Source organism: Hyla sarda, chromosome 3, assembly GCF_029499605.1.
Source record: "Hyla sarda isolate aHylSar1 chromosome 3, aHylSar1.hap1, whole genome shotgun sequence".
In the NCBI taxonomy this organism is placed as follows: domain Eukaryota; kingdom Metazoa; phylum Chordata; class Amphibia; order Anura; family Hylidae; genus Hyla; species Hyla sarda.
The window spans coordinates 112,083,741-112,102,426 of NC_079191.1; the positions used below are offsets into that span (position 1 = coordinate 112,083,741).

The 18,686-nt window shown below is 47.2% G+C and overlaps 1 protein-coding gene across 3 annotated transcripts in view; it reads right to left on the reverse strand.

The window, feature by feature from the left end:
• The window catches only part of LOC130361626 (glutathione hydrolase-like YwrD proenzyme), a 115,806-nt gene that overhangs the window by 79,397 nt on the left and 17,723 nt on the right, over nt 1-18,686 (reverse strand). For all 3 annotated transcript variants that reach the window (XM_056564859.1, XM_056564858.1, XM_056564857.1), the window contains exon 3: nt 7,833-7,986. In XM_056564859.1, coding sequence (XP_056420834.1) covers nt 7,833-7,986 — 154 coding nt within the window. The remainder of the gene's footprint in view (nt 1-7,832; nt 7,987-18,686) is intronic.

Consider the following 18,686-nt stretch of genomic DNA (forward strand, 5'->3'; position numbering starts at 1 on the left):
TCTCCTCCTCCACATCATCACCCCCCTCTCCTCCTCCACATCATCACCCCCCTCTCCTCCTCCACATCATCACCCCCCTCTCACCTACACCCCTCTCACCTCCTCCACATCATCACCCCCCTCTCCTCCTCCACATCATCACCCCCCTCTCCTCCTCCACATCATCACCCCTCTCCTCCTCCACATCATCACCCCCCTCTCACCTACACCCCTCTCACCTCCTCCACATCATCACCCCCCTCTCCTCCTCCACATCATCACCCCCCTCTCCTCCTCCACATCATCACCCCCCTCTCCTCCTCCACATCATCACCCCCCTCTCCTCCTCCACATCATCACCCCCCTCTCCTCCTCCACATCATCACCCCCCTCTCCTCCTCCACATCATCACCCCCCTCTCACCTACACACAACCCCCCTCACCTCCTCCACATCATCGCCCCCCTCTCCTCCTCCACATCATCACCCCCCTCTCACCTGTACACAACCCCCCTCTCCTCCTCCACATCATCATCCCCCTCTCACCTGCACATCCTAACCCCCCTCACCTCCTCCACATCCTAACCCCCCTCACCTCCTCCACATCATCACCCCCCCCCTCACCTCCTCCACATCATCACCCCCCCCTCACCTCCTCCACATCATCGACCCCCCCCCTCACCTCCTCCACATCATCACCCCCCCCCCCTCACCTCCTCCACATCATCGACCCCCCCCCCACCCCTCCTCCACATCATCGACCCCCCCCCCACCCCTCCTCCACATCATCGACCCCCCCCCCACCCCTCCTCCACATCATCGACCCCCCCCCACCCCTCCTCCACATCATCGACCCCCCCCCACCCCTCCTCCACATCATCGACCCCCCCCCCCACCCCTCCTCCACATCATCGACCCCCCCCCCCACCCCTCCTCCACATCATCGACCCCACCCCCACCCCTCCTCCACATCATCGACCCCCCCTCACCTCCTCCACATCATCGACCCCCCCCCACCCCTCCTCCACATCATCGACCCCCCCCCACATCATCGACCCCCCCCCTCCCCCCTCCTCCACATCATCAACCCCCCCCACCCCCCCTCCTCCACATCATCAACCCCCCCCCACCCCCCCCTCCTCCACATCATCAACCCCCCCCCACCCCCCCTCCTCCACATCATCAACCCCCCCCCCCCCATGATGATTAAAAAATTAAAAATAAACCTTTTACTCACCTATAGGCAGGCTCTCCTCAGCAGCACAGGGGGCTGCGTTCTTCTCCCGCTATAGTGCAGGCGCCGATGAGTGACGTCATCGGCGCCTGCACTGCGTGGGGAAAGAGTTCACAGGTCTCCTCTCAGTGAAGCGGCAGGTCCTGCGGCTCACACTGAGAGGAGGCTTAGCTGTGTGTGCACACAGCTGAAAGCGGCGCTGGCTCGCCTGGGGATCCGGGACAAGTGTCCTGGATCCCCATTAGCAGAGTGAGCACCTCGTCGCCCGGAGCCCCGCGTGCCATGAGTGGTTGCCGACCCGACTATTTTAAATTGGGGTAGCACAAGGGGGGGCACGGCCTGATCTAGGGGGGGCCATGGCCCCCTCTGCCCCCCCCCCCCCCCCTAGCGACGCCACTGACTGACAGTAAGGCCCTTTCATGACGAATGTTGCTGTTCTTTATGCACTTTTAGATACAATGCAAATGAATTACATTGTATGATGACTTTGCATAGTGCGTCTCAGACTACAACTTCCTCCACTGTCAAACTGGGGAAGTAGTAGTCTAAAGTCACAAAAGCATGAGGAAATCAGGAATGAATATAATTATTATTTTGCTCTGAAATCATATCACACTAGATAGTCCTCAGACGTTCGGTTGTTAATATTTATTGAATGGGCATTTATATTCAGCTATCCTATAACTATTTAAGTGGTATTGTCTCAGCAGCCCCTCGGCTTCTCCATCTCTCCTGAGATGCCATATCTCCCTTTGCTGTCTTAGGAGGTTTGGGTGGATTTTGTCTCTTGATCCTAGCGCGGCCCCCCTGAGCAGCCTCTACAGCCCACATCACCATCTCCATGTTATATACATATCTATATATCTTTATTGGGACATTTAGCAAAGAATGTTGTGCGTTTACATATCCAAAAAACAAATGGATGTTTGGTGATGTAAGACCTGGGGCGAACAAACAGTTAAGCAATGTTATATGCATTTGTAGTATATGTTGTTGTTTTTTTACAGGAAATCAGTGTACTCCTTTAAAGGTGTTAAAAATGGCCCAAAAAACATGACTTACTGAAAAGGACTAATGTGCTTTGGCATCCCTTTTAGTTTCATAGAATTATATGGGATGAGAGTCAGGTAGTTAATTTTTAATCAATATAGTCTTACAATAAAACGTAAGTGTAACAGCAGGTGCGGAACACTGGAGATATTAATCTATAGCCAATATTACATCACATATACAGTGACAGGAGATTAAAGCACCAACCTAGATGATTGTGAAGGAAACATACAAAGTCCAAGCAGATGTTCTGCTTTTTAGGACCTACAAAGCAGCAGTGTCACAATAAATATACCGCCAAACACCAGCAATTTGAAAACAGAATTACAAAATAACATTTGCTTAAAGAGCAATATGCCAAGCACTAGAAGCGACGAATCGTAGCCTGCTCTGTAACTCTGTTTAGAATGGAATAAACTCCACTGAACTGCACTTTATACTTTGGTGTGCTGAGATTGTCCTTGGATATAGGTGACTAGCTAGGTTGGTAGGCAGCCAATTAGGTAGGTAGGTAGCTATGTAGATAAGGAGGTTCATAGGTAGGTAGCAAGGTAGCTAAGTAGGTAGCCAGGTAGGTAAGTGGGTAGCTATGTATGTAGGTAGGTAGCTGGGTAGCTAGCTAGCTAGGTAATTAGGTTGCTATGTAGGTAAGTAGCTATGTAGGTAAGTAACCAGGAGGCTAAGTAGGTGGGTAGGTAGCCAGTAATAAGGTTGGAAGCCAGATAGGGAAGTAGCCAGGCAGGTAATTAGGTAGGTTTCAAGGTAGGGAAATAGCCAGGCAGGTAACTAGGTAGGTTGCCAGGTAGGGAAGTAGCCAAGCAGGTAATTGGGTAGGTAGCCAGGTAGGGAAGTAGCTAGTGCTCCTTCACATCATCACCCCCCTCTCACCTACACCCCCCTCACCTCCTCCACATCATCACCCCCCTCTCCTCCTCCACATCATCACCCCCCCTCTCCTCCTCCACATCATCACCCTCCTCTCAAGTACACCCCCCTCACCTCCTCCACATCATCACCCCCCTCTCCTCCTCCACATCATCACCCCCCTCTCCTCCTCCACATCATCACCCCCCTCTCACCTGCACATCATCACCCCCCTCTCCTCCTCCACATCATCACCCCCCTCTCCTCCTCCACATCATCACCCTCTCTCACCTACACAAGACCCCCCTCACCTCCTCTACATCATCGCCCCCCCTCTCACCTACACCCCCCTCACCTCCTCCACATCATCACCCCCCTCTCCTCCTCCACATCATCACCCCCCTCTCACCTACACCCCTCTCACCTCCTCCACATCATCACCCCCCCTCTCCTCCTCCACATCATCACCCCCCTCTCCTCCTCCACATCATCACCCCCCTCTCCTCCTCCACATCATCACCCCCCCTCTCACCTACACCCCTCTCACCTCCTCCACATCATCACCCCCCTCTCCTCCTCCACATCATCACCCCCCTCTCCTCCTCCACATCATCACCCCCTCTCCTCCTCCACATCATCACCCCCCTCTCACCTACACCCCTCTCACCTCCTCCACATCATCACCCCCCTCTCCTCCTCCACATCATCACCCCCCTCTCCTCCTCCACATCATCACCCCCCTCTCCTCCTCCACATCATCACCCCCCTCTCCTCCTCCACATCATCACCCCCCTCTCCTCCTCCACATCATCACCCCCCTCTCCTCCTCCACATCATCACCCCCCTCTCACCTACACACAACCCCCCTCACCTCCTCCACATCATCACCCCCCTCTCACCTGTACACAACCCCCCTCTCCTCCTCCACATCATCATCCCCCTCTCACCTGCACATCCTAACCCCCCTCACCTCCTCCACATCATCACCCCCCCCCTCACCTCCTCCACATCATCACCCCCCCCCTCACCTCCTCCACATCATCGACCCCCCCCCCCCTCACCTCCTCCACATCATCACCCCCCCCCCCTCACCTCCTCCACATCATCGACCCCCCCCCCTCACCTCCTCCACATCATCGACCCCCCCCCTCACCTCCTCCACATCATCGACCCCCCCCTCACCTCCTCCACATCATCGACCCCCCCCCTCACCTCCTCCACATCATCGACCCCCCCCCTCACCCCTCCTCCACATCATCGACCCCCCCCCCTCACCCCTCCTCCACATCATCGACCCCCCCCCCACCCCTCCTCCACATCATCGACCCCCCCCCCACCCCTCCTCCACATCATCGACCCCCCCCCACCCCTCCTCCACATCATCGACCCCCCCCCCCACCCCTCCTCCACATCATCGACCCCCCCCCCCCACCCCTCCTCCACATCATCGACCCCCCCCTCACCTCCTCCACATCATCGACCCCCCCCCCACCCCTCCTCCACATCATCGACCCCCCCCCCCACCCCTCCTCCACATCATCGACCCCCCCCACATCATCGACCCCCCCCCCCACCCCCCCTCCTCCACATCATCAACCCCCCCCCACCCCCCCTCCTCCACATCATCAACCCCCCCCCCACCCCCCCTCCTCCACATCATCAACCCCCCCCCCCACCCCCCCTCCTCCACATCATCAACCCCCCCCCCACCCCCCCTCCTCCACATCATCAACCCCCCCCCCCATGATGATTAAAAAATTAAAAATAAACCTTTTACTCACCTAGAGGCAGGCTCTCCTCAGCAGCACAGGGGGCTGCGTTCTTCTCCCGCTATAGTGCAGGCGCCGATGAGTGACGTCATCGGCGCCTGCACTGCGTGGGGAAAGAGTTCACAGGTCTCCTCTCAGTGAAGCGGCAGGTCCTGCGGCTCACACTGAGAGGAGGCTTAGCTGTGTGTGCACACAGCTGAAAGCGGCGCTGGCTCGCCTGGGGATCCGGGACAAGTGTCCTGGATCCCCATTAGCAGAGTGAGCACCTCGTCGCCCGGAGCCCCGCGTGCCATGAGTGGTTGCCGACCCGACTATTTTAAATTGGGGTAGCACAAGGGGGGGCACGGCCTGATCTAGGGGGGGCCATGGCCCCCTCTGCCCCCCCCCCCCCCCCCTAGCGACGCCACTGACTGACAGTAAGGCCCTTTCATGACGAATGTTGCTGTTCTTTATGCACTTTTAGATACAATGCAAATGAATTACATTGTATGATGACTTTGCATAGTGCGTCTCAGACTACAACTTCCTCCACTGTCAAACTGGGGAAGTAGTAGTCTAAAGTCACAAAAGCATGAGGAAATCAGGAATGAATATAATTATTATTTTGCTCTGAAATCATATCACACTAGATAGTCCTCAGACGTTCGGTTGTTAATATTTATTGAATGGGCATTTATATTCAGCTATCCTATAACTATTTAAGTGGTATTGTCTCAGCAGCCCCTCGGCTTCTCCATCTCTCCTGAGATGCCATATCTCCCTTTGCTGTCTTAGGAGGTTTGGGTGGATTTTGTCTCTTGATCCTAGCGCGGCCCCCCTGAGCAGCCTCTACAGCCCACATCACCATCTCCATGTTATATACATATCTATATATCTTTATTGGGACATTTAGCAAAGAATGTTGTGCGTTTACATATCCAAAAAACAAATGGATGTTTGGTGATGTAAGACCTGGGGCGAACAAACAGTTAAGCAATGTTATATGCATTTGTAGTATATGTTGTTGTTTTTTTACAGGAAATCAGTGTACTCCTTTAAAGGTGTTAAAAATGGCCCAAAAAACATGACTTACTGAAAAGGACTAATGTGCTTTGGCATCCCTTTTAGTTTCATAGAATTATATGGGATGAGAGTCAGGTAGTTAATTTTTAATCAATATAGTCTTACAATAAAACGTAAGTGTAACAGCAGGTGCGGAACACTGGAGATATTAATCTATAGCCAATATTACATCACATATACAGTGACAGGAGATTAAAGCACCAACCTAGATGATTGTGAAGGAAACATACAAAGTCCAAGCAGATGTTCTGCTTTTTAGGACCTACAAAGCAGCAGTGTCACAATAAATATACCGCCAAACACCAGCAATTTGAAAACAGAATTACAAAATAACATTTGCTTAAAGAGGCTGAACCCTGTTTGATTAATTAAACAGTCCCCAACCATCTTGCAGAGGGTGATCTCATTGGGGTGATCTGCCGCCAAAATCTGATGTTACGGTCAGAAAAAGTGGTTCATTTCTTCTAGATCTAAACCAATGGGGTGTTCTGAAGTAGTGCTGCTCAGACAGAAAGGGATGAAGAGAACTCCCTTTTATTATTGTCATACACTCTACATGAAATACAAACAAGGGTTGAGTACGGCAACTTAAGCATCACCTTTATAGTTATTGGATTCTTTTTCATATCAGTGCCTATTACATCATTTATTTTTCTAGCTCCTTATACAAAGAAAGAAAAATAATCTTAATTAAATCAGGTAAACTAAGTCAGAGTATCCCCCATTATTAGTTAGGGGGAAAAACTCATATCTAGGGGATACTAGATCATAGGCAATGTAAGATGTCACTCTGACAACTTAGAACTGTGCAGATTTTCCTGGCTACTGTAGTTACCACTTTCCCATATTCACATTTTGCAGGGTGAGAATTGAAGGTGTAACAGTGGATTGTGTTAAAATGTGCTGTTTATACATATATATATATATATATATATATATATATATATATATATATCTTTAAAGTAAGTTCACACACATGGCAGAAATTTTCCACTATGGATCTCGCTACAAATCCACATGTATAGATGTATAGATGCACATACAGATTCTGCAGCTTTTTCCCATGGATTTTACTCATGCTGGGTGAAAATCCGGAATAGTAGAAGCATGCTGCAGATATACAAGTCTGTGCATAAAATGTCCATAGCCTGTGAATAAGGGTTATAAAATCTCATGCCCTTTCCTGTTAAAACACCACAAGTAAAACCTGAAGCAGTTCTGTCCTGTGTGGACAGAGGTTGACTTGTATAATAAACCATATTTATTAGCCCTTTTTGGGAAGGTAATAGATGGGATTTCACAATAAAGGACATTCCGACATTCATCAATTAAAATAAACTACAACTACAAGAAGCATATCTCACTACAGAAGGCCAGACATGATGGTTGGTGTATTATACAGATAACCAAGCCATCCCACTGTCTAGTTGTTTTTTATTCACTTGTGGTGGTGATGGAAGAAATATAACCTTGCTGCTAGGTTTCCCCACCAATTACAGCTAATTGCTGGGGGTCCCTACTGGTTACACCTTACACACCCTTTGCTAAGTTTATTGCCAACCCTTCTTACAAAAAAGACTGAAAAAAGTTATTTATTGATGCCAATTGCATAGTGATGGAACTGTGATACATAGTATTTTATGATTGTAGAAGGACAAATAAAGCAGTTTGATATATATGTACAGTACAAGTTGTACCTTTTTCACATACTATTAACCCCTTGTGATTTGCAGATAACTGCAGGTAAAGACATTACCCTATACACACTGCATAGTTTATTTATATATAGGAAATGGCTGAAAATCTCCTGTTCAAAATTGTGCACGTGGATCTGGTTGAAACTGATTTTATGCAAACATGTTGAACTACCAATACCTGCCATTCAGTCCATAGACTTTCTTCGTTTCTGCTTTATAAAACAAACAGAAGCAATCCCCACCGAGTCCTGTGCTACTGGGTTCAGTGACATTGAGGGCAGCTGCTACAGCTACTGCAGCATCAGCGGCATTCCCACCTCTCTTCAGAATATCTGCAAATAAAGCAACAAAACTTCATTTTAATGTTACAGGAACAAATGTATTTATTATGAAAATGGACAGATGCAACAGACAAATCACTTATTTCATGCTTTGAAATAAGGATGCAATATATTGGTCTGTTTCCAGTCCTGCTGGGACCATTGTAAAATCAAATAGATATATAATAAAATCACTGTACATGTCTGCATTGCTGCTTTGTATCAAATAGCTTTATTTTATTAGTTCACACAAAGAATTAACACGGCACTGCGTTTATTCAGGCAACTTGAGTGTTAGGAAACTTATGGTGTAGCTCAACGCTGTTGGTGGTGCTCAGATACTGCAGAATTTTCATATCACAATTGAAGAGAAATGATGACATCGGCAACTCACCGTTTCAGCTGGCGTACTTTTCTTTATTGAAGCATACTCACAATAACAGTTATACGAAGGAAAAGGGTGGTGGGGGGACAATGATAAGCGACCGAGCTCCTGTTTCGCACCCACAGCGTGCTTCCTCCGGCCATAGGCCGGAGGAAGCACGCTGTGGGTGCGAAACAGGAGCTCGGTTATTGTGAGTATGCTTCAATATGTTATTGTGCGTATGCTTCAATAAAGAAAAGTACGCCAGCTGAAACGGTGAGTTGCCGATGTCATCATTTCTCTTCAATTGTGAGCTTTATTTTATTACACACAAGGCAGAAAGCAATATCGATACAGATTCATACTTACAACTTGTAATGTAACTAATGCTAGATGTAATATACTTTATTCTTAGAGCAGGCCGATCAATTTTAAGTGAACCTATTGCATATTCAAAAAACCCACCCAAAGTAAACATTCCCTTAGGCTTTGTTCACACTATCAAATTTTTGTTGGGTTCCATGGTAGGACATACAATTATAAAAGGTGTGAAATTTTCCTATGCAAAAAAATTATCCAGCAGCTGGCAGGGCACTTTTTTCAAGTAAGAATCAATTAGACTGCACTACAATAATTCTGTGATATAGTCCTTGTCCTTTAGTATAAAACTCTGATTTCTATACATTTTGGTAAAATTCTAATTATAAAAGAATATTAGTGGATATTTATGCCACTTACAGTATTATTTTAAAAGCAGCTGGCCTGTGCTTGGCTCCATTCCATTGCAGCTCATCCTACATTTTGTAGCCTATCACATCACATTATAACACAGGTGCTGTCCTTTGTAGCACATCTCTCCATTGCAGAGCATCTCACCCTCATAGCAGCACTATTTGGACAACATTTATATAGTCTTCCTTGCAGCACATCCACTAGTAACCTGAAATACAGGTGGCCATATTTGCCACCAGGCACTAAGGGCAGCACCTTTTTGGGAGGTGGGAAACTTCAACAACTATCTGCCCAACACCTGTGTTCATGTGCATCATCAGTATGTGCTGTCACTTTGAGCCACTCTAGAAGAGCAGAGGGAAAGATAATTCCTCTCCCCCTAGTCTAATCTGCTTCTGTACCTCATTGGTGGAGCAGGAGCCACGTACTGTGCTTGTTTCCTGCTCCACCAGTGCCACAGCTGCCACCCACTGCCTGGGCTGAGAACTAATAAAAATTGGTGAGGCAATTTTTGTAGGGTGATGGGTTAGGTGAAGGGTGTTGGGGGCGTGGGATGGGGGGGGGGGTCTTATCACCTATTCTGCCACTTGAACCTCTCCTCGCTGTGCCAGCACAGATCCCAGTCGGTGGGGGGGGGGGGGTTCAGGGGTCAGTATGTAAAGGTCTATATAGATCACTACTGTTTACTGTCAATGAATAAAAAGGCTAGGTTTGAAGCAAAATTGTTACGGTCATGAAAAAAAACTTTTGGCAGGTCAAAAGTTGTTTATCACTCTACTGGAATGGGGATTTATAATCTGGGGAAGCGGGAGGCATTACGCTCCACTCCCCATCTGGCTGGCCCGCAGATTCAACCTTTTCACTGCAGAGAAGTCTATACAGAGAAAAGGTCAAATCTCCCGGCAGGCTGGGGAAAAAAAACCAAAGAACATTTTGACATGTCTGAAGTTGTTTTTTATGAGCGTAACATAAAGTTATTTTTAAACACTAGTCCGGAAGGAGTCAAGTAAAAAGACAAAACCACTCTCACCTTTCTCATTCCCATGCCACTATAATGTAGCTCTTCTCTGCCCCGCTGTCTGATGCCTCCGGGTTTGGTGATGCAATGATCCAATCAGTGTCCACAGTGATGTCCCACTACAGCCATTGATTGGCCGAGCAGGCTCGTGACCTCATGTTTTCAAAGGCAACAGAGCTCTGTTATAGCAGCAATAGCGTGAGAATGAGAAAGTGGACACATTTTCAAAGGTCTCTTATGCTTCCTTGAAAATATGTGAGTTCATATTTGTGCCAATATTAATTGTTGGCAAATGTTAATCATTTTTTTTATTTCTGCATGGTCACTGAACCTGCACTCGCATGAACTCCTGGACATGTTTTATTAATATAGTTATTTCTTGTATGGGGCACTAGTAATCATGGAATATTACATGAAATGCTTTCGCCAGAATTTTCTGTGATTTACAATTTTGCCCCAAACCCGACAAAAAAACCAAATTTGGCACGAAAATGAACTCTCACATGTTTTCATATTTTCAAAGCAAGGAATATCTCCCCCTTTGAAAATCTTAATAACAGCCTAAATTGAGCCTAAAAAATATCAGCCTAAAAATTCAGTGAACACCTATATTGTGAATAACTGAGAATAATGCAAAAACCATAATTTGAGTACACAATCAGACTATGAATATATCACATGGTTTAGCTATAAGCCACCTGTTGAACAGTCAGTTTATCGTATTTATCTATTTGTCATGTAATTCACTCTCCTGATACTGACCTTTAAAACATTCCCATTACTGTGACCTTTAATGTTGAGCTAGGTGACTTGTACTTGTGTACACAGAAATTAGCAGTAAAAAACTACAGAGGAGCTGAACTTTTACATTCCAGACCCAGTAATGCACAATATAGTCAACTCAGAATCTAAATTCATCATTTTCCAAATTATAATATTCAAATATAAACTAATGAAAAGTGTCTCAAACACATCATTGTCAAACTTATGACACAAACAAAACGCGGGCAGTAATGAAAAGGAAGTAGTTTTAGTATTTGCTTTAAAACCTATATGTGTATAGAAATGTTCCCAACTGATGCACCCAATCATATGAATGTCTTAGTGCTCAAATTTCTGCAGTCAAAATTAGAGATGGGTGAATCGAAGTTGAGGAAGTTGAATTAGTTCCGTATTTCATGAAAAATTCCATTCTGAACGAATCCGAATGTCCTCACACTTCGTAGCAACGAATTGCTTCATTCACTACATTTTGTGCGGGCCAGGGGGCTAAAATGGCGGCTACACGTGTGAGGACATAGGGCAAGTAAGTCTGGGAAGGTGGGATCACCCTGAATCACATGCTGGCATGCAGCTTATCAACAGCCAGCAAACCCTGTGATGTCACAGCATTATATATTCGGCAGCCATTGCTGAAGACGGGCATTTCCTGGCCGTTTTGCTGGTGCAACCGTACTGGGGCATATAAAAAAAAGGGAAATTTATACGCACTCTGCTGTTGTATGTGTTTTCTGTTTCAAACATATAGTGGCCTGTTAGTGTAAAAGCAGAGATATATAGAGAAATATACACACACATATTGAGTGTTCCGGCTGTTGCAGCCGTATAGGGGAGTATTTCTCTATGAAAAAAGTAAAATATAGATGCACTCCGCTGTTGCACGTGTTTTCTGTTTCAAGCATATAGTGGTCTGTTATAGGGATCTACAGTATATACACACATTGAGTGTTCTGCAAGTTTCTGTTGCAGCTGTATAGGGACGTATTGCTGTAAAAAAAAATTAAATATATATGCACACTACTGTTCTACAAATATTTCAGGCAGAGAAGTGCCAGGCCATGCACAGAGGAGTGGCAGAGGACTAAATGAATCAGGTGGAGACAGAGGTTGCAGCAGAGTAGGGGCACGTGGCAGCAGGAGTCGCAGTGAGAGGTCTGAGCTTCCGATGTCAGCTAGTGGTTGTACCTCGACCAGCAACCCAGCAGCCATCATTGATTGGTTAGCTTGGTCATCCACTTCATCCCAAGTGACATCCGATACCCCCAGTCAACAGTCCTCAGACTCAACCCTCAGTTGGCATGGCCCAGGAGCAGTCCCTGTCCTCAAACTGCCTCTGACCTATGCTGTTCCCTCACGCAGAGAAGTATTGTATGCTATGGGCTAAGCCCCACTATACAGTGAGGACAATCAACTAGAGGACAGTCAGCAGCTACTGCCCAGCCAAGATTTGGAGGAGACATCCGACACTTCCTCCACTAGGCGGGCAAGTAGTGATGAGGAGAGTGGCGTAGAAGGTGGTGTTGCGAGCGTTCAGGCTCCTGAAACAGACACTGTTGAGGAACTTGAGGAGGACATCAGTGACGTGCAGACACAACTTGATGATGATGAAGACGATCGCACTTGGGAGCCGGGTGCAGAAGGGGCTTCCTCATCATCAGGAGAAGAGGGTGGCAGATTGCCCGAGAGGCAGCAGCTGAACCAGCAAGTTGGTAGCATGATTGGGAGTCAGCAGGGTGGCAGCTATGGGAAGTCTGGAGCCAAATGTGCCTAGGGTAGACCACATGCTTCGCGGCAGCCTACCTGCCCAGGAGGTAAGGGAGCAGGGGTTCCCGGAGTCAGCGGCAGTAGCAGTCAGTCAGTGTGGACTGTTGGGGGGGAAATTCAGCTACTCCGGTGTGGCAGTTTTTTGTCAAGCATCCGGAGGGGGGGTAACATGGCCACATGTAAGATATGTCAGCAGGAGGTGAAGCGTAGCCAGAGTCCCAATGTTGGCACCACTGCCCTGTGTCAACATATACAACATCACCATGAAGTGGCCTGGGACAACCATGGCTCCGATGTGGTGGTCCAGTCTGCTGCATCACCCAGTGGCATGCCGCTCCATGTTTCAGCCAGCCAAGGCTCCACCACCTCAACCGAAAGGAGCTGTGTGCCTTACCCTCCTTCTGTCGCTCCAGATGCTCCAGCTCCTCCTACTTTTAGTCAGTCATTCTGCATCACCAAAGCCATATCCAAGAGACAACAGTATGTGCCCACTCATCCAACATGCGCAGAAGCTGAATGAGCTCCGGTCCAAGTTGCTGGTGCTGCAGTACCTATCTTTTCAAGTGGTGGACTCTGCACAAGCCATTAGTTCTCTGAAAGGTGCAGAGCCGAGGTGGAGAGTCCCAAGCCATAAATTTCTTTGCGAAGAAGGCAGTACCCAACCCTGCACAATTTTGTGGAAGAGAAGTCCTTGAGCCTGTCGGTGTGTATCAAAGTGCACAGCAGCACCAATGTCTGTAGTTGTAACTATGGCCAGAGACAATACATGTCCCTTACGGCCCACTGGGTGAATGTGGTTCCTGCACAGCCACAACACCAACTTGGAAAGGTCACACCGCTTCCGCCTCCACACTCTCAGGCCGTTGGTCCTGTGACAGTGTTCGACTCATCCTCCTCTTCCTCCACCATGTCCTCAGCCTCCACTGCATGGACAAGTCTAAGTGCCCCTTCAGCATACCATGTGTGCAGGACAAGGTGGTGTAACATGGTTTGCATGGTTTGCCTTGGCGAACGGAGTCACACAGAGGAGAAACTGCTAAAAGTCATTCATAAAGAAATCGGAGCATGGTGACCGACAAGGGAAGAACATTCTGCGCTGCGACAAGGAAGGCTGAGCCATGCGCCCTGCATGGCACACATGTTCAATCTAGTTTCAAGCTGTTCCTGAAGTGTTCCCTCCATTTGCAAGCCATCCTAACAATGGGAAGGAAACTTTGCATGCACATCAGCCACTCGTACACCGCAAAGCACACCCTCCTTGAGCTGCAGCATCAGAATGGTATCCCCCAACATAGTCGGATTTGCACCGTTGCCACACGTTGGAATTCCACCCTCCATATGTTGGACCGACTATACGAACAGAGAAAAGCCATCACCAATTTCTTGATGATCCAAGCGGATAGGGGTACTCCCCTGTGTAACTTCAATGTCAATCAGTGGCAGCTCATACGCGACACCTGCCATTGGCTCAGGTCCTTTGAGGAAGCCACATTATTCGCCAGGATTACGGGATGAACAACATCATTCCACTGCTTCATTTCCTACAATAAGTGTTGGAAACGATGGCTGGTCAGGGCACTGTAGACGTGGTGCCTACATCTCACGGCCACATGAGCCCTGTGGAGGCTGAACTGGAGGAGGGGGGGAGGGGAACTGTGGAGCACATTTTAGGTTTTGCAGAAGGGGCGGTTTTTCTATTAATCTGACAGGAGAGGAGGAGCAGGCGCAGCCAGAGGGTTATGACGAAGGCGAGACAGAGGACCCAGACACACCACAGCAGTATGCAGTGGAGATGGAGGCAGAGAGTCCCTCCGATTCACTTGCACAAATGGCACGATGCATGCACAGTTGCTTGTGTAGTGACCGCCTAACTGTCACCTTTCGGCAGTGGGATGACTTCTGGCTCTCTACCTTATTGGACCCTCGTTTCTGGCACAAAATAGGGACCTTTTTTTTTAACACCCACTGCATAGTGAAGCAACTCATCAGCAGACCTGGAGCCGGACCTGAACCAGCAGATGCTGGCATACCTTGACATTACCATGCCATCACACCTTGAAGATCTGCTGGACTTCTGGGCAGCCAAACTTGATTTGTGGCCGCAACTAGCAGAGTTTGCCCTGGAAAAGGTGTCCTGCTTGGCCAGTAGTGTACCATCAGAGCGGGTGTTTAGTGCGACGGGGGCCATAGTCAACCCAAGGAGAACTCGGCTGTCCACGAAAAATGTGGTGACCTTTGTGAAGATGAATCAGGCATTCATCAGCCAAATATGGATAGTAACAAACAGATTTAAGGTGCTGCTCCCCAGTTACAAACATTCCTCCGCATCAGAGCTTTTTTCACCCACCTTCGTCACTGGGTAATGGTATTGCCACCCACCGCACCACTCTGTCACCGGGAAACTTTCAGGACTCCTAATGCTGCTGCTGCCACCTCCAGGCTGTCTCATTCTGCCACCATATGGTCTCCTCATGCTTCAGGCACCTCCAGGCTGTGCCATTCAGCCACTATATGTTCTACTCATGCTGCTGCCAACTCCAGGCTGTGCCATTCAGCCACTACATGGTCTCCTCATGCTGCCACCAACTCCAGGCCGTGCCATTCAACCACTATATGGTCTCCTCATGCTGCTGCCAACTCCAGGCTGTGCCATTCAGCCACTATATGTTCTACTCATGCTGCCGCCAACTGCAGGCTGTGCCATTAAGCCACTATAAGCTCTCCTCATGCTGCCGCCACCTCCACGCTGTGCCATTCAGCCACTATATGTTCTCCTCATACTGCCGCCAACTCCAGGCTGTGCCATTTAGCCACTACATATTCTTCTCATGCTGCGCCATTCAGCCACTAAATCGTCTCCTCATGCTGCCACCACCTTCACGCTGCATCATTTAGCCACTATATATTCTACTCATGCTGCCGCCACCTTCAGGCTGTGCCAGTCAGCCACTTTATGGTCTCCTCATCTGTTGCCAACTCCAGGCTGTGCCATTCAGCCACTATATGTTCTACTCATGCTGCTGCCAACTCCAGGCTGTGCCATTCAGCTACTATATGTTCTCGTCATCTGCTGCCAACTCCAGGCTGTGCCATTCAGCCACTATAGGGTTTACTGATGCTGCTGGGCCTGGGACATTACCTAAAAAATTTTATGGTAGCACTAGCTACCATAAATCTTTAATTTAAATGTAAAAATTCATATTTTAATCTTAGGGATTGTGAGGCCCTATGGTCTCCTCATGCTGCCGCCAACTCCAGGCTGTGTCATTCTGCCAGATTATGGTCTCCTCATGCTGCTGCCACCTCTAGGCTCTGTCATTGTGCTGCCATGTGACTCCATGTTAGATTGGGTTTTGTGGTCATACAGTGGTTCAAGTAAATGCTGGTACATTAAACTTGGGAATCTAATATCAATCTTAAATTTAAATTTGAAAAAATCGATGTAATCTTTTCAAGATTGAGGCCCTATGGTCGTTGACGTCATATTACCTGTGGAATTTTCACAAAAATCCAATTAAAAAGCTTGGAGCGATAACAATGAACCATAACTGATTAAATGAAACATCCGCACTTTTACAGTCAGGGGGGTGCTGAGAGGCAGGGGCTGGAACAGGTGGTATCTCGCCTTGCGGAGGACCGAAAGGTCGATGCTCACCAGAATGAGTAATCAAACATTTAAATAAATTCAAATTAAATTAAATAAAAATTACATAAAAAAACTGCCACATCCAGATGCTCTACGGCAGTGATTCTAATAGTGATGCCTGTATTTTGCATGTCATACTGAATAACAGTATTATTTCACTAACACAGCACACTCCCATGCGTGTTAGGACAAGGCAAAGTGTTCTACACCCCAATTGAGCCTCTCTGTAGGCCAGAAATAGCCGTTTTTAATAGCGATTTGCCGCTAATAAATTTGGAACAAAACAAGTTGTTTGTGAAAATTCAGCAAATCGGCCGAATTTTTCAAAAATTCGCTCAGCTCTAGTTATGAGCCTCGGATTTCTGGGTTTGGTGGCTGCCCAGGAATCCAAATTGACCCACAGTCCTCACTGAAATGGACTTTAGGTTTTTTCAGGGAGTACTTTATCAATTTGATGGCGGCTAAGACAGATTTCTGCAGCCCAGCACACTGATGCTTTTTTTGTGCACATGGCAGAATTTAATTGGCAGATTTTTCTGCCGCAGAAATCCCAATTCCCCCAGCATGTTAGTTTTAAAAAATCTTTTTTTTTTTTTTTAACTCCACAGTTCCCCTGAGATTTTAAATGATGTATAAAAAAGGTAAGTTTTATTTTTGGTCACAGGCCCTCTTTAACTACACTGGGAGGTTGCTGCCATTGTAAATCCACCATCTCCATCAGATAATTCCACCCTCTTCAAGGATATGCTGAGGAAGAAGGGATAAAGGGGGGTGAGTAATTGGGCAGGAGAAAGCATTATACATATGAATATCTCCTGAACTGCTGAATCTGTTTCTGAATCTATTTCTTCTGGCAAGAAGTATATCAATTTTCATGAGCTGCACTACCTCCCTGTATACCCAGGCTACTACCTATCGGTATATTTAGGTTAGTGCAGCTGTAATTGGACCACTGGGCTTACTTCACACTTACCACTACTAAACTAGAGTCTCTAGCAGTCTTAGAGTACGTTCACACTACGGAATTGCGTGAGTGGAATTCCGCGCAGTGAACAGTACCATAAGTGTGAATGGGTCTTCCGCGGTACAATTCCACCACTGAAATTGTTTCGCACAGAGAATGAACATGTTCATTCTTTGTGCGGAGTTCCGCGAGCACTGCATAGCTGTCAATGGTGACGGCGCAGTGCCGCGCGGTCCTACCGCGAAGTATTTTCGTCGGGCCGCCAGATGGATTTCTGCGAGCGGAGATTCCGCAGTGTGAATGCACCCTTAAGGAATTTTAAGATCACACTAATGAGACTTTGAGGGCAGTTTGTGCTAAAAGAGGTGGTGCAAAATCTACCTTTTTACCTCTATTCGTTTCAGGAACTGTTCAGTGCAGGATAGGTTTACTATGGGGATTGCTGTTCTCGGCAGTTTCTGACATGGACAGAGGTGTCAGCAGAGAACACCGAGAGTATACAGCAGCTCGTAAGTGCTGGAAGGATTGAGATTTTTTAATAGAAGTAATTTACAAATCTGTTCTGTTGAACTTTCTGGCACCAGTTGATTTAAAAAAATAAAATTAAATGTTTTCCACCGGAGTACACTTAGAAACAACAACAATTGAGTTCCTAGTAAGGCATTACAATCCAAATGAATAACCAACTCTATAAGAGCTCCAGTAAGCTCTATAAAGCACACTGGGTTGTACACATATTGTAGGGCAATAGAATGCTAGCAGCACACCAAATAAGCTTCAAAGGGCAAGTGACTATACATAGAATACATGACTCACGATTTCCTTGGAAATATTCTTCCGATTTTATTGCATCATTTCTTATTGCATAAAGGTTCGTCTCACAGGACAGAATTAAAGCAGCGTTTTCAGTGATTTCACCAGTCATGGCACAACGTTTCAGGGGTGGACCCCCTTATTCATGCGCATTGACTGCTGGGAACACGAACGTCTAAGTAAGAGTACCACAGCTGCAATTAATTAGATAGCCTTACAAAAGTTTTTTCAAAAATGCATATATAACTTCATTATAAATTCAGGATAATGGGTCTTACAAAAATACATTAAAACTGCAATGTTCATTCATACCTTTCGGCATTAATGTTTCAAGCTCTGTAATCCAAGAAATTTCTCTCTGAAGAAAGCATTTTCTATTAAGATTTTCATTAGTGTGAATAGTGACCTGTTCTAAAATTTGACCCCAGTTTTAGGTACGGTTGTAAAAGCGCATACAGGGGAAAAATGAGCCGACCGGTCCGAACGTTTCACTCCGGCCGGCTCATTGAAATGAATTACATACGGGACCACATACAGCTCAATACGGGAGCGCTAGTTTTTAGTTCTCCCCTGCCGCATGCGGTCCCGTATTGCGGAAAACGTGATGTGAACGAGCCCTAACTCAGCTTTC